We start from the raw sequence: 20,986 nt of genomic DNA, 5'->3' as shown, positions 1-20,986 counted from the left end.
ATATCTTTTCAATCCAATTTGGATTCAATAATAATATGCAATTCAATTCAATAATATGCCTGTTTCCCTTTTGATTCTTGTTCTGTTGTTACTTTTGTGCACTTTATTCTCTCCATAATTTCATACTGGAGTTATATTGCTAGCTTTTAGCCTGAAATAGATGGGGGGGAAAATCACCTCTCCCCCTGCAAACTACTCCTTTGTTAAGAACACACTATTGTTGAAAGATGCACAGAAAACACCATATGAGATCAGCTTACACATAATGAGGGTTTATGGTAAATGTGTGCAGAGCCTGTTTCCACAGGCCTACAGTTCTGGGAGTCCTGGTGATTTCCAACCTGTCTTGGCAGCTGTCCCATGTTTACCAAAGTCCTCAGCTGTTCAAGTATGGCCCCTGTTGCCTTTGATTCAGTTATACATATTCTAACCCACCACAAAGCAGTGTGGAGTTGTCACACACCAAGCTTTGTCCGTATTGCTTTTGCCCCACAGCAGGCCTAGGTAGTCACTACCCCCGTTGTTTTCACTCATCATCAAGTGAAATTGAACTATTATTGAGGCCAAAGCCCCTGGACTCACCTCTATTTCTCTTGCCATAGAGGAAAGCATATACTTTGCCAGTAGTTTACTGTTTGCTTAAACAATAGAAGAAATTTGGAGCCTGGAAATCCTGAGTTCTGTCCTGGGTCTGAAGTTGATCTAATAAAGGAAGGATAATCAAGGCAAATAGATTTGGTATATTCTAACTAAGGCAACTTGGCAGAGTAAGTTAGCTGTGTTACACTACAGATTTGGATTCAATTGCAAGTTCTATCTTAAATGGCCTTGGGCAATCTCTTTTATAACGTATTTATAAAATGGGAGAGGCTAATACTTGATAGCCTTTTAAGTTAATGTATAAGACCTTGGTGAGCAACAAGGGCTATGAGAAACACATAGAAACACAAATACCAGTTAGCAGAGGTGGGGCCAGAATTTATGGTCTCCTGGCTCCTAGCTCATTGCAAGTCTCCCTAGGTATTTGAAGGAGCATCCCAAATATGTATTGGTGGCTCTGCACCCCTTCCTCCTTCACACTGTTCTGCCCTGCTAGGGTGGGGGTTGGGGACAGGTCCCTTCACTCGCTGCTGATCTGAGAGGCTCCCATTCAGCTGGGGTGCTGGGAGCTGCCAGGATGTGTTGGGGGTGGTGAGTGGAGGCCAGGCAGGCAGCCTGTCCCAGAGGTGCAGAACAAAGCGGGACCACCAGCTGCCCCAGCTTTGCCCGGCATCTAGAAACCACCCTCCCTTCCTTTCTTCCTCAGGGACATCACCTCCCCCCAGTCCTACTCTGTCCCACTGCACTGCACTGCAACCCACCAGGTAAGCCTGGCTCCCGACTAGCTCAGCCCCAGACCCAAAATGAGGCTACAGCAGGCCCAGCGCCCGACTGGCTGCACTGATAATAATGCCCCGCCCCCTCCTGACACGAAGAACTCCGCCCCATCTCTGGCTCCGCCCCTTCCCCGTGCTCAGGGCACCAGCCTTCCTTCCGCCTTTGCTCCGAGAGCCCCGCCCTCTTCCTTCTGATTGGTCAAAGGTGACGGCTTTTCGTCTTCCTGCACTGGGCGGCAGTCCTTGTCTGTCACCACCTGTTTTCCTCTCTGATTGGAGGAAGAGGTGGAGTGGGCAGGCTAGACTGTCAGTCACTAACGCAGAGGGAGGGGTGAAGCGGGGGGGGGGGGGGGGAGAGGACGAGGGGGGGGAGAACATCTGGGTGCCGCAGCCCTGGCCCGTCTGTGCCGCCGCCGTGCGTGCGCCCGTGCTGCGTGCGCCCGGCTTCCCCTGCCCCTCCCCCTCCCTCCCCGCCCGGCTGGCTCCGGGCTCCGCGCTGGCTGTCTCTGGCCGCTGGGGCCATGGGGAGCCGTTGAGCCTGGGGCCCGCTCGGCTCCGCCGGCTGCCCCGCTCCTCAGCTGCCAGCGGGGTGGGTCGGTGGGGGGGGGAGGGGAGCGGGCGGCGCAGCCGGTGGGGGGGAGGACGAGACACACACACTCACACACACACACACACACACAGCCCGAAGCCGCAAGTGAGTGAAGAGGCGCCGGCGGGGCAGCGGCGCGGCGGCAGGAGGCGGAGGGAGCGCGGGGACTTGGGGGGGCCGCTCCGGAGTGTGAGTCCCGCTCTCCCCCCGGCCCTCCCCCTCCCCCCGGCTGTGAGTGGGGCAGGCAGCGGGGAGCAGCCGCTTTGGGGCGGACCCGAGTTGCAGAGGGAGGGGAGCAGCAGGTGTGTGTGTGGGGGGGTGGGGGGCTGGGGAGTGACATGGGGGCTGGACTGGGAGGCAATGGGATGAGGGGGGGCTGGGCGGGCGGGGGGGCAGCGGAGTAGATGGGGCAGTGGGGCTGGGCGGGCGGGGTGCGTGCCTGGGGCAGTGGGGCTGGGGGGGGGGGGGGGTAGCGAGGGACAAGTCCCTTGTGTGTGGTAGGCGCAGAGTGAGTTGCTGTCCCTGGGCTCTCGGGGTGTCCGCGCAGCTGTATGGTGGGGGCCGCCAGCCACACGCACAGACTGGCTGCTCAGCGCTTCTGGTTACTTTTGTTTTGTTGGTGCTGCTGTGACCTGTGTGTGTGTGTGTGTGTGTTTTTCCTGCACGTTTGGCTGCTTCCTTCCCTCGTCTCTGAGCGCTGCCGCTGCTTCTGTTTTTTGTCTGTTTGCTTTGTATGTCCTGTTTTGGCCACTGCACATTAGACATGTCCACACAAGGGAGCAGAGTGAGTTAGAAGTGCTTTTATCTGCAGCCTTTTGCAGCACTTTCTGAGGAGCAGGAGGGAAATACTTTCTCTAAAGAATACAGTGCCAGATTCTCCCTTAGCCCTTGGTAACTGACTGATCCTAGAATTGTAACAGTCTGATAGTAACTGGGGAGGTGCTGTGATTAGTTGGTAGCTGGTGAGGGGACGAGGTGGTGACGCATTGCTGAAAAGTTGTTTTCATGAGCATCTTATGTTGAGTCTAGTTCATGTGATAAGGAAAGTTAGGCTGAGGACTTGCTCTGTCCTGTTTGACTTCTTTGATTTGGTGATTGATCCCCCACATCCTATGTTAGATTTCCACAGGGTAATTCATTACCTAAGACCACTGCTTTTTGAGTCTGCTAGGAGGCCACTGTCTTTCCTCCCACCTCCTTGAATGTGTGTGTATGGAGAGATGCATTTGACATTCACAGATGTCAGCACAGTGAACACAGCATAAATGTGTCTAGCTTAGGTTGCAGGACTGTTTTGTCAGCCTTTCAAAACATCAGAACTGAATTTAAGAGCTTTTTACAACATATGTATTTGACAACTTCACAGGAATATTACAAAGTAGTTTATAAAAGGTATTGGAAAGGGGTGGGGGGAAGATAGGATATCTTTTCTGGCATGGGAAATAAGATCACAGTTGCAGGTACAACAAAGTGCACACAACAGTTCAATTTAAGCTTTTCCCACATTCCCAATTTTTAATTTTATTTCACTGTCATGAAATAATATAATCTTAAGGATTTCTCAAATGTCCAACTTCAGTGTTGCTTGATATTTATGCATCGGAATAATAAATGACGGTCCAAGGAAACGTACAAACATGGTCTATAAGAAGTGGCTAAACATGAGGAAAATAATGCTTTAGCAAGGCTGACAGCCCTTGTCATGGCATATATTTAGATTGTTAGGTTACTAGCTCTGCTGTTTAGCCAAAAAAAAAAAAAAAGTTGAAAGTACTGAAGTTGAAGTGGTGGATTATAAATTGAGTTAAATAGATTTAGTTAAAAATGTCATTTTTGTAACTGAACCTCTGGGTTCAATAAAAAATCATCCATGTGGATTTCCTGGATGGCCCTGTAGCTTGAGTATGCTGTCAGTATATAAAGCAGTCCACCATCTTTAGACAGAAGTGTTGCTATCCCATAAATACAGTAGAACCCCATATGTTTAGGATTTTCAATTTTTTTTCTGTTAGAAAGTTTGAAAAAAAGAGACTTTGAAGTATTTTGTTTATACTAACAGAAGAGAAAAGTTCTCCTAAGAAAAAGCTGGTGGCAGGAGTGTAGAGGAGTAGCATATGGCATTAAAAGGAGCACAGCTGGAGGTAGCATTTCCATCTGAACATGATGTCAGAGCAGCTGACAGCCTGCCATCCCTCAGCCTTTTATTCTAACACACAGACAGGGAGTTAGTGTGTGCAGATCTGTGTGTGGAGAAGGTATCTCATTCCTCTCTAACATCATCTCCACTTTGCATCTGTCTCTCTTAGTCTGCCTTTTTTCATCCGATCTAACAGACCTGGAGCCAGCAAGACTCAGAGGAAAGGACTTAATCAGGTTTATGTGTACTAAAGGTAGGAGTAGTAATAGATTAGATACAGCATATTTCTGTTTTGATGTGTTTATTTAATTTCAGAAAAATCACATTACTTTTCTAACCAAGTTTAGAGATAATATATGAAATTGAGTATTAAATGGATAAATGTACTTTCTGCAGTTGAAATGGTTAGGATATAGCATAAGAGTATATGTTCCTCTGCATGTTATCAGAAGAAACTTTTTAATATGTATATATTTCTAATTTTAGAGTACTGAGAAAGCAAGCTCATTGGTCATTTTTCACCAAAATTGAAAAGATTTGAGTTGCAGGCAATATGATGGTTCTGGTTTCTATTTTGTATTATTTTCTAATGATGATAAAGCAAAAATATATATACTTTTTTATATACTTTTTCATATTTCATTCCAAAATAATTCCAATTTAAATGTCTTGTGAATTCCACCATTAAACTTCATGCTTAAAGATCCAGCAGCCTAGAACTACAAAAGCATACAGCTGTACTGTCTGAAAGATAGAAATCATTTGTGTGTTTCAAAACTTTTGTCCCCAGGAGAATAGCTTGACTGGTTTCCTCCTTTCTTTCTCAGATGCATATTTGAAATCTTTTATTTCAGCATAACAATAATTATTTGAGGGAGTTTTTTGTGTTCGCGACTAATTTAGAACTTGTAGATTTGAGCTGCCTGAATTGGCCAGACAGCTGTAATCGCACTCCTCTATTCTTAATCTCTTTATCTGGGCAGCAGCTGCCATATGGCCACAGTCAGCTGGATCAGATGTTTATAAGCTTCCTTCTTCGTCCCTCTGTCCTTTCAGCCTCCTAATTTGATCACAGCTACCTTGTGAGCTGCCCTCCAATCTTTATTTTTAGCCCTCTTAAGGATTAGGATTGATGTTGGCTGTGGGGCACTTAAAGTGATTGTATTGTAAATCTTCTTGCTTTATTCTAGCAATAGTATTTTACAGAATATATTTCAGGTTGGGTTGTAAATGTTAGTACATCTTGGATTGTGAGGGATAATTATTTTTCAGTAATACATACCAACCCAAAAATGCACAATCTGTGTTTAAATGGTTTCATAGAACTTTGCTTTTAGTCACAGAAGATGGGGAGTAGATTAGCCTTTTTAAATAGAAATTTTACGATTTAGTTCAGTTCTAGTTCTTGCATTTCCTTGAAGATTTTCTCCACAAGGAAGGTGAGTAGGAAAACAATGCCTTTGGAAGAATAGTATCTAGAATAATTGACACAGCCATGCTGAAACACTTTCTTTTAGTTTGATACTGCAAACTGTAGGGAAAAAGCATCTTTAAAAAAGCCTCTCTCTAGGAGAAAAGTCGTCTTGTATAATCAACACTTGTTTTTGTTTTAATCTATAGCTTCTTCAGAAGTTTTTACCTATTAAAATAAAATATTTTGCTCTCCTATTGCTTGGGGGGAAGTTGAAAACCTAAAAGTATGTCAACGTGATAATTTTTTTCTTCTTTAAATTTCTAAACTCTTTGCTTTTGGTATTAGTAAAGATCTCTTCCATCTGTTTGGGATCCCTTGCGTATGTTATACCTGTAGATTTTAAGGTATTAACATCTGTCTTCATGCAGAAAGCTCTCTTGTTCTTGTTGTAACAATTTGACTTTGTAAAAAAAAGTTGCTTAATCTGAAAATACACTTTATTTTTCTTTGCTGCGAGAATCCCACTCTTAAACCTACAGCATTTTTTAGTCTATTTTAAATCTACTGTTTTAAGTAGCTTAAAATGGATCATTGAACAGCCTTAAGGAACAACAGTGATACTTTTAAAAATTATTAGTTGTTGCTTACCTAAACTCTTATCAAAAGTAGTTATTGTTTGCTGTAGTCTAGTCATAAAATAAATTTAGTGATATTTTTTTGTGTGTATGTGGTGTTACACTCTTTGTGTGTGTATTAGTTGTGGGATAGTTGTTGCTTGATTGCAACCCAGGGAATTAAATAATAGTTTCTAGAGCATAATTTGTACTTACCTACGTTTGCTATATTTCTATCCATATTTAATTAAAAAAAATCTTTTTGCTTATAGGTTATGAAGACAATATGGAGTTTCCTGATCATAGTAGACATTTGCTACAGTGTCTGAGTGAGCAGAGACATCAGGGCTTTCTTTGTGACTGCACGGTCCTGGTAGGAGATGCCCAGTTCCGAGCTCACAGAGCTGTACTGGCTTCATGCAGCATGTATTTCCACCTCTTTTACAAGGACCAGCTGGACAAAAGGGACATTGTTCATCTGAACAGCGACATTGTTACAGCCCCAGCTTTCGCTCTCCTGCTTGAATTCATGTATGAAGGGAAACTCCAGTTCAAAGACTTGCCCACTGAAGACGTGCTAGCAGCTGCCAGTTATCTCCACATGTATGACATTGTCAAAGTTTGCAAAAAGAAGCTGAAAGAGAAAGCCACCACGGAGGCAGACAGTACAAAAAAGGAAGAAGACGCCTCAAGTTGTTCGGACAAAGTGGAGAGCCTCTCCGATGGCAGCAGCCACATAGCAGGAGATTTACCCAGTGATGAAGATGAAGGAGAAGATGAAAAATTGAACATCCTGCCTAGCAAAAGGGACTTGGCGGCTGAGCCTGGGAACATGTGGATGAGATTGCCCTCAGACTCAGCAGGCATTCCCCAGACTGGCGGAGAGGCAGAGACACACGCAACAGCAGCTGGAAAAACAGTAGCCAGCCCCTGCAGCTCAACAGAGTCTTTGTCCCAGAGGTCTGTCACCTCCGTGAGGGATTCAGCAGATGTTGACTGTGTGCTGGACCTGTCTGTCAAGTCCAGCCTTTCAGGAGTAGAAAATCTGAACAGTTCTTATTTCTCTTCACAGGACATACTTAGAAACAACCTGGTTCAGGTGAAGGTGGAGAAAGAGACTTCCTGTGATGAAAGTGATGTTGGCACTAATGATTATGACATGGAACATAGCACTGTGAAAGAAAGTGTGAGCACTAATAACAGGGTACATTATGAGCCAGCCCATCTGGCTCCTATGAGGGAAGATTCTGTCTTAAGGGAGCTAGATAGAGAGGACAAAGCAAGCGATGATGAAATGATCTCTCCAGAGAATGAGAGAGTTCAGGTGGAAGGAAACATGGACAGCAGTTTGCTCCCTTATGTATCAAATATACTTAGTCCTGCTGGCCAAATTTTTATGTGTCCTCTCTGCAACAAAGTCTTTCCTAGTCCCCACATTCTGCAGATCCATTTAAGCACGCACTTTCGAGAGCAGGATGGGATCCGCAGCAAGCCTGCTACTGATGTCAATGTCCCGACCTGTTCCTTGTGTGGTAAGACTTTTTCTTGCATGTACACCTTGAAACGTCATGAGAGGACTCATTCAGGTGAAAAGCCCTACACTTGCACCCAGTGTGGGAAGAGCTTCCAGTATTCCCACAACCTGAGCCGCCATGCTGTGGTTCACACCCGGGAGAAGCCACATGCTTGTAAGTGGTGTGAACGCAGGTTCACACAGTCTGGAGACCTTTACAGACACATTCGGAAGTTTCACTGTGAGTTGGTGAACTCGTTGTCTGTCAAAAGTGAAGCACTGAGCTTACCTACTGTCAGAGACTGGACCTTAGAAGATAGCTCACAAGAACTTTGGAAATAAAATTTTTTATATATATAATTAATATATATATATATAAATATTTATATAGTTGTGGTACAGTCTAAAAGCAATCTTGTTTCCTTGATCTGAAAGTTTGGCTATTAGCTTGTTTTTGCACTTTAAGACAGCATGAACATTTCACTAATTTAGCACTCCGAGAAAATGAACTTTAGAAATAATATGACAAAATAATAAAGTACAGAGGATTTTTTGCCCCGCTTATAAGAATATAAGCCAGTAGATACTTCGCTGTTAAAGGAAATCTCAAATTGTAAAAAGATTTTATATGGCGTTATTCTCTCCCCTCAAACACTTCATTATTTTAAGCCCCAAATGTTTTTCATTATTTTAAAAATATGAATGTAGAAATCCCCTTCAGTTTTATCAGTTCCTTTACATTTCTAAAATTGCAGGAGTCCTTTCTAGCTGTTGGAAACCTGAATGCTTTTAGACCCAAATGGAAAATTTCTGAATTTCTGCTGGATTATTCTATTTTTAAACAAGCAGTTGACTTAAAACTTATTATGGCAACTTCTGGATTTCTGACAGTTCCCACTGGAAAAAATAATCCTGAAAGTACACTGGGATCACTAGGACTCTGTGCAGTCTGTGAAGGTTTGCTTGGGATGAAAAAGGATATTGCAGCTTCAGCAGTGATAAACTGTGTGTTTAAAAATGTGAATTACTGTTATTGTATACTGTAATTGATTACATGAGCTGGGGGGGTGTCAAAGAACTTGGCAAGTTGTGTTGATGCTCTTAGTTGAGTTTTGAAAAGTAAATATTAACGCTACAGAAATGCATGAGTTTCAGTATATTTTTGTCTTTGTTTGCATTGTATAACTTTAATGAGTGAGTTTAAAATTATTTAATTTCCATAGGAAAATACACCACTGAAAAAACTGGTGTTATGAAGAACATAAATGCACTGTTTTTATTTTATATAATTTAAATTTACTTTCCCACTGTCTTTAAATTGAATAAAACTTAATCTACAAGTTTATAATTTAGCAACATAAGAAGGAAGATATTAATGTTTACAAACAGGCTTAAAGATTTGCATGTGCAGTGTGCATTTATTAAAAGAAAACCTAATTGCACAAAATCCACGCCAGCTCAAACTTTAGGTGCATACATTTACCCAGATGAGCATTTTTAGAATTCCTGCTGCACATATTAACAATAGGTCATTCTTATTCTCTCCTCTCCTCCTCTTGTCCCTCCCACCCCCTGAAAAAAAAGAAAAGGGGGGAAAATAAAAAAAAATTCTAGGGACTGAGAAAGCCCCAGTCTGAAAGGACTGGAAAGCTTTGATTGACATGGGGGAAAAGGAGGGGAGGGTGGTTAGTGGACTATGTGTATCCAAGCAGCAGAGACTGCAGCCTGATGTGGGGTTTCAATGACCGACACACAGGTCAAAAGCATTTTGCACAGTGTTTGTTTTCCTGTCTTGCACTTACAAATAAGGTCTATGGGAGTAGCATGGAAAACGTTTGCTGTTTTTCCTTCTTTTTCTGCTTTTGTTTAAAATTTGATCGCCTTAACTACTGTAAACATAGCCTATTTTTGTGCTTAAGATACTGAATGGAAAACTCCATTGTGTATTGCTGGACTGTTTTGGAAATATTTGGTCAAATGTGTGTTAAGTTGGCTGTAATGGCATTTAAAACAAAAAAAAAAAAATAAGCTGTGAAAATGGCCTTGGAGCATTATCTTTAGTTACTTGAATAGTTTCTAGGTTTTAAAAATACATTCTTTTATTAATTTAGAAAAGACAATCAGTGTCTGAGAAAAATGGACTTTCTCTTGGATTTTTTTTGTGGTCTTCGTGAGTGATTGCTTATTTTCTTTTATTAGTTTCACATTCTTCTTTTGTTCTAAAATTTAGACTGACATCTAGCTTTGACAATCATAGTATGTTTTATTTTCCTGAGGGGGGAATAACTTATAATGCTGTTTAGTTTTGTACTATTGGTGTGTTGGTGAATTTTTAAACTGTGTGCTAACTGCAATAAATTATATGAACTGAGAAATCAATTCCTTTGTCTTTTTTCCCCTCTTTTAAATTATAACTATGGAGTATTTTTTATAATGTGTAACTTTATTACTTTTGTACAGACTTTTATTGCTAACTGTGTGTGGAATATGTTTTCAGTATGCTTTTAAGTACTCTGTTGCTAACATGCATATATATTTACATCTCTCACTTAACATTTAAAAAATTAAATGCTTGTGATTTGAAAGCATTCCTCTGTGTGTAGCTCTCTATCATTCTATAGATACATTTTTCTTCAGAGACCTACATAGAAACATCCTATTATCTTCCTAGGGATCTCTCACGTTTCATAACACTGCAAATATCTATCAAGACAGAAGTGAGTTTTATTCTGATGTTTTACTTTACCCTAAATAGATCTGTCAGACTTGTTCTTTACTATTCAGTTTCTAATAGAAAATTAGAGAAGGGAAAAACTTAATTTGAAGCACTGCTTGACTATAAACTGACATCCTAGGCAGTAGAATTATTAGACATTTAAAATGTCCTGTTTTCCAATATATTGGCTGTACTTCATCATACTTTGGGTTACTGAAAGAAAATGGGAATCATCCCTTATCTATCTAGTCTGTAAATTTCACTTACCTGTATAAACCAGGTTATTTTAAAAATGCTTATGGATGCCTCTGAACCAGAACAGTTGATTCTTGTAAAGGTTAGTTTTGAAGTGCTTTTCAAAAGCTGTCCTATCCTGCTATGAACAGAACTGTGATTGTAAAGCCTAGTGGGAATGTGAAGGTGGAACTGAGTTAGGAGTCTTGAACAGGAAAAGAGTTGAGAATTTGAGAAAAATCTTGTGAAGTAAAAGAAAAGATTAATTTGCACCATCATCTAAACAGGTTCAGCTTCCGTATAGCCTTTGCCAAGTGAATTTCAATATTATACAGCAATATTTTGTAGATAAATGTCTGAACTGTGCAACTTTCTGCCTCCAGAGTAACTACTGAGCTATAAGGATCTTTCCACTATCATTTTCATTAAATCACTTACTAAAGTCTCAAGAACATTATTGTTCTTTGTGGTCTGTGTATTAATAAAGGGAAATATTTCAAGCTAATTCCTCATAAATTCTTAATGTTAAATTTAGAAATATAAACAGCTGTTAAATATATACAAAGCCTGCTTAGCAGCAAATTCTTACTATCGTCATAACTTTCAAATTATATAATCTTAATATTTGCTTAAATAATAGAGTGAAAGGGAGAGAAGGTTAATATTACAGCTATTTAGTCAGGTTTGAAATCCACATAACTGATTAGCATTAGATGTGGTTTTGGACTGGCTTACCGTATGATCCCAAGGATCACAGGATTTTAAGAGCAGAGGATTCACAAATCCAGCAATGCTTCATTTAGAGTCTTTGAAAGGAAATTCTTGTCCATTAGGGTAACTTTATTCATAACTTAACCACTAAAGATAAAACTTGGCCACCAAATTGCTTCATGAAAAGAGGAGGCAAGTACACTTGCATCTTTCTTCTTTCCATAGACTTAAATAAGTTATATCTGAATACTTTGTAACCTATTTTTAAACATGGTTTCTAGATAATGTAGTAGTCTTTTCTGACCAGTGATGGTCATGGGTATTGAAGTGGGAATGCCTCTGCGATCTAAAACCACACTGGGAGTGTATCACATAATTGCATTTTTTAAAACCAGTCCCATTGATGGTGAATTGGCTCTTAATTTGACAGTATTAAAGCTCTATTGAAAGCTTAGGGGTTCAATGATTACAATGATAATGTAGCTTATTTTGATATATTTGATAAAACAACTTTTGAATATTTACTTGCGAAGGTATATTACTCTTTTACAGTCCTTCCGTTAATGCAAAATTATTTTCACGTTAATCATGTAAATTTAAGGATCAAATGGCTCAGAATTTAAAACAAAATATAACTAGTCTTTCAACAAAGCAAAATAATTTACTCCATTCTATAGAGTAAGGGGAGGGAGATCACTAACAGGTGTCTTACAGTCCTGATGGACACTGATGTAAGACAATGCATCTTTCCAAAATCTAAGCTAACCTTTTATTTGTAACCTAAAATAACATTTCTTTATTTGTTTAGCAGCTTGTCATTCTTTCCAGCAGCTGCACTTGTTAATCTATTCGGGAAGCATGTTGAAGTTTTCTTTTCCGGATAAACTATCCTATCTGTCTTACCTGTGAGGCTGATTGATAACATGACCTGTTTAAAAAATATACTTGGGTTCAGGTAACATTGTTCCATAAGGAGCTAGTTTTAATTTTAAAAAATCATTCAAGCATTCTAACCTTTTAATGGATTAATCAAACCTAATTTTAAAAATAGTAGTTCTTTGGTTAGTGCAGAAACCTACTCAGAATGCTTTCTGAAAACTACTTCTACTCTGATATGTCACAGAATTTTTTACAATGTTAATGTATAGTATTGGACACATTTGAATTATATAGTAGAGGATTTGATTTTAAAAATTGCATTTCATCTCTGCTGATATTGAGAGAATATAAACTGTACATTTTGTAAATCATTGTAAGTATACGTCAAGCCTATAAATGGTCTAAAAGTATTGTGTAATATTTTTAAGCTGTTTGCATGCTTGAAGTGTATTTAAGATTGTACAGTCTTAATGTATAACACAGTGGATGGAAAACTAATATAAAATTTTCTAGTGTAGATGTACTCTGCAAATTTGGGAGCGCTGCAGCTTTTTTAGGTTTGATTTTTAATCCAACACTTGTGCACATAATATTTCTTGTTGGAAATATTTAGTGTGGTGTAGTTTATGCCAATGAATAAAACTATATAAATTGTGCCAAGTACTTACATGTATGGTAGCTTTGACTTTTTTTTAATTTTTAAAGCAACAAACACTAATGAATTGTTTTTTAAAAAAGAGAAACCAAAAAACTAGTATTCTAGACTTCCTAAAAATGCTTTTGCTTAGAAATCACAGTTTAACTTTTGTGGCACTTCAATTTTTAATGTCATGCTTCATGTTTAATTAGGTCATCTGATTCTGAAAATCAGTAGGTTTTTTCAGAATCCCATTTTTACAAATTCCTTTGTGTAAAACTAAGGTGGTAATACATTGTCGGCAAATGAAAATAGTCATACGAAAAAATGCTGCATGTTCAAAGCTTAGAGCTAGACACTCGTTCTAGTGTGATAAAATCCAGCTAAATCTGTTAGAGGGTCTTACTGATGACAGATTGTTGTTGTTTTTTAGAAAGATTATCCATTTTTATTATTATGGGCTACTGTCTTTTTAGATTAAAAAAAAAAAATTCTGAACTAATAATACAGAAGCATGTCCGTCTGTTAGAACCTTAGAGTGTCAAGGAAAGACAGGATTGAGACATCTCTGTAAAACAAAGCAGTAATGACACAAACTGTGATGTGGGTTTAGCTGTTTAACTGTGACTTTAAGTACTAAATATATTTTTCAAATTGTGTTTTTTCAGAAAAAGGAATAGTCGTTCAGCCACACAGTTTGAGTAGTAATAGAATTCTGCAATTTGCTTAATTCTTTAGAGAAATATAATTAAAATATATTGTATCTGCTAAGTTTGATTTTTATTTTACTTTCAGTTGTCTTTCATTATAAAACAGCCATATCACTAACAGGAAGCATTATTAAAATATTGCAGATTTTACACTGAAATTTAATTCTTGATTATTCATATAGTATAGGTAACATTAAGCATGTTTGTTTTAGGAGTCAAAAAGTGCTCATTTGAGTAAAAAATTTCACAATAGTCGCACAGATCTTGATGCATCTTCTCTCTGTAGTAGCAGAGCTTTTATGGTTGTCAAATTTTCCGTTATAAAACCTTATTTTTAAGGTTGTATAATCTGTCCATAGCATCTTACTCTGTGCTGAAATATAGTATACAAAGTCTTGACCTGGAAATGAAGTTTTAATTCAGTTTGGGGTTGAGAGAAGCCTGCGACTGACGGCAAAAAATAAAATAAAATAAATGGTGGTTAGTTTTTAGGATATTTTAATATACTCAAGTGGCTTTGTATTTCTTAAATTAAAATTTTGCATTCATTGATGTATTTTGGTGGGGGGAAATACTTAATGTTACGAATTTTTGTTTAGAAACATCAATGCATTTGCATCAAATTGGAGGGGTTTTAGAATGCATATTTTGTGCTCATATGTGACAGCCAGATTGATACAATATTCTGCAATGGTTGCTTGCAGTTTTGGTCCCTGGAGTTAATCTGTGAACTAAAAGGCTTTTTATAATATATACGGTACAGGCAAAAATACTGGATTTACACAGTACATCTTTAGTCCAGTGCATGAAACCCATCTATAAATTAGTAAAGTATTTTGGATAAATTATATATACATCATGACTTCTAGAGAGAATTAAAAATAAATTGACATAAAGAGTTGCACAGATACTGTAATAGGTGCATTAGAAATACTTATATATTAAACAGCTGTGTGCTTATTATATAATCGATATTTGGGTGAATTAAAAAACTCCTTTCACAATTGTCCTAAAAATGTAGTTTTCTGAATTTTTATTTACAGCTAATTGAAATATAAACCAGCCTTAATTTTAAATTTTGGCTTTTTTTGTCAATTTGTATTTCAATTTTAGCACTAAACATACTTTTTATACATTTTTGGTTATGATCCCAAATGTGCTTTTTACACTTTTAAATATGCACTTATTCTATAAATATAATTTCCTTGGGAGTGCTAGAAGTTTATCATGTAAATTAGATGTGATTTATGTTTAAATATATTTGACAGATTATAAGGCTTCCTAAGGATTCATGTTAAGATAATTTTGGAAATACATACTGATATGGAATGTGTAGTTAAAATCTTTATGAAACATTTTTTGTGTATAGACAGCAGCTACTGTGACTTCATATTTTTAGCTGTTTCCCTCTCTTTGGTTTAAAAAAAAAAAAATCCAAGTCTAGTTGGCACTGTGTATCCGGTTTCTTATTTTAATTCCTAGATTTTCAGGCATCACACATACATAAGATATTGAAAATATTGTAAACCTACTAATATTTCAATATTTATAAATGGCTAAACTGACTTTGAGAACTACTGTACTAAGTTTCAAACAGGAGGGAAAGTCTAGATTATTTCTAAATATGAATATAAATTTCTCCCAGATATATCCATATATTAACTTTAGGGGTGTGAATTCGTGCAACTGTAATGCTTAGCTTCCTGTTCCTGGACAGTTAGGCCAATATACCCACAATAGATGATGAGTAACTCATTGCAGGTTGCCTTAAGAATTTTCTTAATGCTAGTACTCACTGCAAATAGATTATCTCCCTGTAGATGATGGATAGTGCTTACAATAGCTACAGGTTTATAAATTGGGTAGATCGCAATGCAAAACGTTACTTCCCATTTTTTTATTAGTTTGGTAGAAAGCAAAATGAGTAAACATACTTCCTTATTTTAAGAAATGAAAAGTTCTTTAATCTTTTGAGGTTTTTTTTAAAGGCAAAAATTATATGAAATTGTTTTACTCTTAAGAAAATATTGATTGGTAGTCTCAATATTTGAAATTCTTATCCTGAATTGGTGTAAAAAATGGATGAATTTTAGACATGTTAGTGGAGAGGCCTGTTAAGACTTATCATCAATAGTTCAAAATGGGTCTAAATTGGGAAGTATAAAACTTTTAACCAGCATACTATTCTAAATATGCCCTTGCATCTTTTTTAGCATGTAACTTGAGGGGGTTGGATTTGGGAGGAGAGGATGGGATTACTTTATCATGTAGACATTATTGTATGGCCATTTTGACGTTTCAACTGAGCATTGTTTCGATTGAGCGATGGCTCAAGACAAGTACTAGAGTGATTCATGTATGTAAAAAGGCTCATTGTCATTTTACAAGTATGGCTTCTAAAGGTGATTATCTTGTAGTGAAAAATATTTTAGTCAAAAAATGACAGCAGGTTTGTAGGCATCTCTATTGTGGAATGATTTAAAATGACTGAAGTGCTTCTGCCTGGAAATGAGTCAGGTAACATTCTGATAATGACCTACAATTGTTAAAATAACCACAATTGTTCACTCATAGCATATAATGCAGATGTAAATATTCCTAACCTCTCCCAACTGGAGCACTTAAAAATTTTACAAACACTACTACAAAGCTTTACAAATACTATATTCTGAACTAATTGTACAACTAAAGCTTAGCACAATGGGATCCTTGATTAGGGGCTCCGAGGTGCTACAGTAATACAAATAATACTTTCTAATAGCACAGTAAATTAAGGGCTTGATCCTGCAACCTTTACTTATGTGGACTGTGACCATGAGAATGAGAAAAGTTGTAGTATTTGGGACCTTACTGACTTGAGCTGCACTTGTGTAACTAGTAAGATATACATTAACTGAATAGTGCTGTTCCTCATTTAGCTTTTCCTTTATTTAAGATCCATGCTCTATACATATTCAGAATTCCCCCTCCCCCCCACCCTGGAGCACTGCCATTTAATGTAGTTTCATAGCAGCAAGCCGTGGTGGCGCTTTCCCCAAAAATGTTCACGGACTAACTGACATCTTAGCGCCAAGATTGCCTGAATTAAAAGTAAGTAGTTCTGTTCTTAAAGCACTTAAAACTTCCATTTGTGTAGCCACACTGGTAGTGTCAAATCAGGGCATAAATATCGAATGTCAGAATCTAGAACAGAGAAGATGACTTTGAGACATCACCTTATGTATTTGGAAGATGATACTAGCATTTGGTATCACAGACTCCCCTTCTGAAACACTTGTTATCTGCTATTATCTAGAGGAAGCGGAATCCATGCTTTGGCTCCCATCCAGGGCAACCCAGGTTTGATGGGGAGGAGGATGAAAAAGAACACTATAGTTAGAGATCAATTTTTTTTTTAAATAAAGGAAAGAATAAACGCATTAAAGTATGAGAAAAATTAGAGGGAAAACAGATGTGAATGATTGAAGAAAAGATGCATCAGGATACAGAAATGGGAAGTAGGAAGAAGAAAATAAAACTAGTATTTATGTAACAGTTGAATCTGACTTAGTACAAAAAACATTCTGAAATCTTTTCAGCTTTTGAGAGGGAAGTAGGTATTCCCATTACCCATTTGGCATGCTCTCAATTCCTATTGGATGCTTTGGGTCATCCTACCTAGGTTTTGAAAAGTTAACACTTATGTAAGTAATTTTTTTTTAAGTGTTGGGTAGCATATTACCCTAAAATGCAAAACCTCAGCCTGACTCCTCAAAAAATTATTAAGCACTTTTCATCCCAAGTGTTCTACAAGGGAGGGTAAGTATCATTATCCCTCCTTTATAGGGAGCACATGTTAAGTGTCTCCCCCGCCCCCATCACTGTGGAATAGAACTCAGGTCTCCTGACTGCTAGGCCTACACGTTATCCACTGGCCTGCAGCAGCCACCCGATGGCTGATGAAGCTAGAAAGAGATGCAATACTTTAAAAAAAACAAAAAACAAAAAAAAAACCAGTGAGTTTTAAAACATATGCTTTAAAAATTATTTGCGGGGAGTGGAAAATAATTTTAAAGTCCGCTGGATAGCTCCAGAAGCACATGATCCGAATAAAAATGAAGGTTATGATTCCTTGAGCTATGCAGACCAGGACCGCAGGGCAGGATTTTCAATGCCTAAAGAAGCAGATAGACATCAAGCTGGATTTTTAAAAGCACCAAAGCATGTTAAGTGCTTAACTCCTCATTTTTGAAAATCCCACTAGGTAACTGTCAGTATGTTTAAGCACCTAAATACCTCTGAAAATCTTCCTCTGTGCTCACCTTTGTAACTACAAAGGTGAAGAAAGGGCTAAAATCTGCAACTTTTTTACAGCTCTGTTTTGTAGTGGTTAATGCTACGTGTTGCACCTCATCCCCTACTAAGAGGTAACTTGCATTAGGTGGGGATAGAAACACCCAGTGAACTAATTAACCTCCTTCATTCCCTGACACACTTATCCACCCCATTGGTACCATGCTGGGGAAGATGTGCAGCACTGCATTACACAAAGCAGGATCTGTTGGAAAGGGCCACAACATGTGCACAGTTTTTCTAGACAGTTTGCTTTTTGAGTCACAGCCTGGATCTTCCACGCATATTTAGCTGAGGACCTCTCCCTGCTTAAATCCATGCTAATTGTAGGATCATAGCCTCAGTTAGTTTTTTTTTTTTTTTTCTGGGGTAGTGTATATATATTACTTTGACTGTCCTAATTCATTCCATCTTTTCAAACCATACCCATTTTCTGGAGCTTGTACACTTTGTGCATTGGACCATTTTTTGTGCTATGTGTTGCTGCAACAGCATGCCAGTGAGGTAGTTTGGGATTGTTTCACACAATTTGAAAACAGGTTTTGAATTGCTGCACTCTTTAGTGCACAAGGCAGGAGAGCATGTGATTCCAGGCTTGTCAAAAATCTTACTGGCATAGGCACCTTCTGGAAACAAAAAAAAAAAAGTGGGATTCTGAGTGAAGACAACACAAAAGTTAGAGCAGATTCCAAAATAATATTGGGAGGGAGAGGAAGAAATGTAATTACACCTTTAAAAAGTGTTTTCGTTATGGCCCTGTCTAAAGAATTGCAAATGAAAATCTGTCATAATTAAGACAATTACAAGATGCTGTACCTATTGAACAAGGGAAGGGCACTTGGAAGAAGTGCATACATCAAGTGTTAAACATTGTGAAATTACGTATGACATGGGACAAGGTTTATACTAGTATTGCATAGAGAAAACTCTTGAAACTCAGCTTTTGAAAAGTGGCTTATTTGTATTATAAACACCCAAATAATGAAGACTGTACAGCAGAACAACAACATAGGCACAGAAAAATAGAGATATTGGGAAATGGTTTGGGTTTCTTTGAAATTTTTTTGAGATTTTGGAGAAAAAACTGATATATTTTGATTGACATGCCACCATGGTGTGTCATGGGAATTGTAGTTCAGGTGCCTCACAGGCCTATTCTCTCTAAACTGGGCTCTTTGTTGGACTACTTTTTCCCATGATGCACCACAGTCTCCCCTCTTGCTGAGGGGAGTGGGTGCATCATGGGAGATGGTCTAGCTGGGTAGTCTGACCCATAGAGGATAAAGTACCATGGCAGAATTTCAGAATTTGAAATATTTCAGTTTTTGTCCAAAAACCAAATTTTTTTACATTTCCTAGCATTTGGGTTTTTCATGAAAAATCAAATTTTGCGGCAGAAACCAGAAACTTTTAGTAAAATTTAATTAATTGAAAACTCAATTTTCTGTTTGATAGTTTTGGTGGAAAAGTTTCAACCAGTCCTAATAAACTTATGATATCACTTATGTAGCTTCCCCCATTCTTACTCCATTGTTCTTTGCTGCTGCTTATTGTATCTAATCCAACATTGAGGCTCTGCCACTGCAAACATTTATGCACAGGAGTAACACTACTCATGGAAATAGTCATATCAGAGTCGATGGGACTACCGACCCATGAGTCAATTTACTCAGATATATGGTTTCAAGATTAGGACCTTAGACTGTAAAATCTTTGGAGAAAGGAACAAGTCTTTTTTTCCCTTTTATATTATTATTTGTCTGTAAAGCACCTAGCATGTATTTGGGTACTGTTACATAATGATGTCCGTGAGCTTTCAGGCTTCTGCCATCCATCTTCTTTGGGTCTTTGTACACATTTCTGTGAGGCAACCAATTTCACAAAAACATCAGAACCATAATCTGTTTTCCTCTCTTCTTTGTTGCTTAATGGATGACTCAACTTCCTTTTGTGATTACATAGCTTTAATTTGTAGTTTTTAGGATAGTGATCATTCCTCTTATTATTTATTTTTGGTTAAATATTCTTATTTGTTGATTATTTAATAGTTTGTTTGGGTAAAGATTTTTTTTTTTTAAATCAGCTTGGTGCCATAGTCTGAGTCCAAAAGAAATTAGCTGCTCCATTGCACATATTGGAGTGGGGAGTTTAATGAGAACTCAGTTTGCTAATAGACAGGCAAGTCTTATAAAAGGTTTTAAAGATTCCATATATATTCTGCATCAGTTTTTAATTAACTCTCTCCATTTTATATGAAGTGTTTTGTGCTCTGAAAAATTGACAGAAATTGTCAATTATATTTATACCTTAAGTATAATTTTAAAGTACAAATTTGGGTTGGGGGTTTTTTTGGTTTTTTTTTTTTTTTTTTTGGTTTCCTCTTCTTACAACCCTTTCTTTTCCTATGGGCTATTCTATATTTATAACTTACAGTGGCCCAGCTGTATCACCACAGCTGCACCACTGTAAGAGCGCTTGTGTAGCCGCGTTAGCTTGATAGGAGAGAGCTCTCCTGCCGCCATAATAAAACAACCGATAGCTATGTTGACGGGAGTGTCTGCCGCCGACATAGCGCTGCCCACACAAGTGCTTATGCCGGCAACATTTCTGTTGCTCAGGGATGTGTTTTCACACCCCTGAGCGACACAAATTTTGCCAGCATAAGTGCTAGTGTAGACAAGGCCTACGTCAGATTACTTTAGTGCCACTTGACAAATCATGAACTAGGTGTGGCCAAGGCATCTGTGAATAAGGCTTGCCCACAGTGCACAGCATTAATAAACACTTTCAATCAGCTGTCAAGTGCCACTAAGAAAGGAACAAATAGTTATGGGGGGGAAAAAATCAAGGGGACGTAGTTAAATTTAAACAGAGAAAAATCGATGAAGCATAGTTTTGTTAAATCATTGTAAATGACATTTTTCAGTAACTGTTTAAAACTTGTTGTTCTAGCTCACAAAGGGTATTTTGCTGGCCTGCTCTATTTATTTGATCATAGTTTAATTGGAAGACAATTGAAATAAGAAATTAAATAATTCTCGACAGAAAGGTAATTGTAATGTAAGGTTCCTTTTTAAAGGATAAATTGCAAACAAGGGATGATTCCTATTTTGGTGCACTAGCT

General features: G+C 38.1%; 1 protein-coding gene across 4 annotated transcripts; it reads left to right on the top strand.

Moving 5' to 3' along the window:
• The first annotated feature begins 2,006 nt into the window (after positions 1-2,006).
• Positions 2,007-10,018, top strand: ZBTB18 (zinc finger and BTB domain containing 18). 4 transcript variants are annotated; one of them, XM_067555254.1, is made up of 4 exons: positions 2,007-2,267; positions 4,272-4,355; positions 6,403-7,090; positions 7,203-7,382. In XM_067555254.1, exons 2-4 carry the CDS (start codon positions 4,343-4,345, stop codon positions 7,231-7,233), a joined length of 732 nt encoding a protein of 243 aa, XP_067411355.1. In that variant the 5' UTR covers positions 2,007-2,267; positions 4,272-4,342; the 3' UTR covers positions 7,234-7,382. The 4 variants fall into 4 exon arrangements, with proteins under 4 accessions (XP_067411355.1, XP_067411352.1, XP_067411353.1 ...); XM_067555251.1 differs by having other exon boundaries at positions 6,403-10,018; XM_067555252.1 differs by lacking the exon at positions 4,272-4,355 and having other exon boundaries at positions 6,403-10,018.
• Positions 10,019-20,986: the final 10,968 nt, after the last annotated feature.

Source organism: Emydura macquarii, unplaced genomic scaffold (assembly GCF_026122565.2).
Source record: "Emydura macquarii macquarii isolate MOO-44397 ecotype Brisbane River unplaced genomic scaffold, CSIRO-AGI_Emac_v2 contig_1597, whole genome shotgun sequence".
Lineage (NCBI taxonomy): Eukaryota > Metazoa > Chordata > Testudines > Chelidae > Emydura > Emydura macquarii.
The sequence above is the reverse complement of the archived record's forward strand: the minus strand, read 5'-3'. Positions and strand labels throughout refer to the sequence as shown.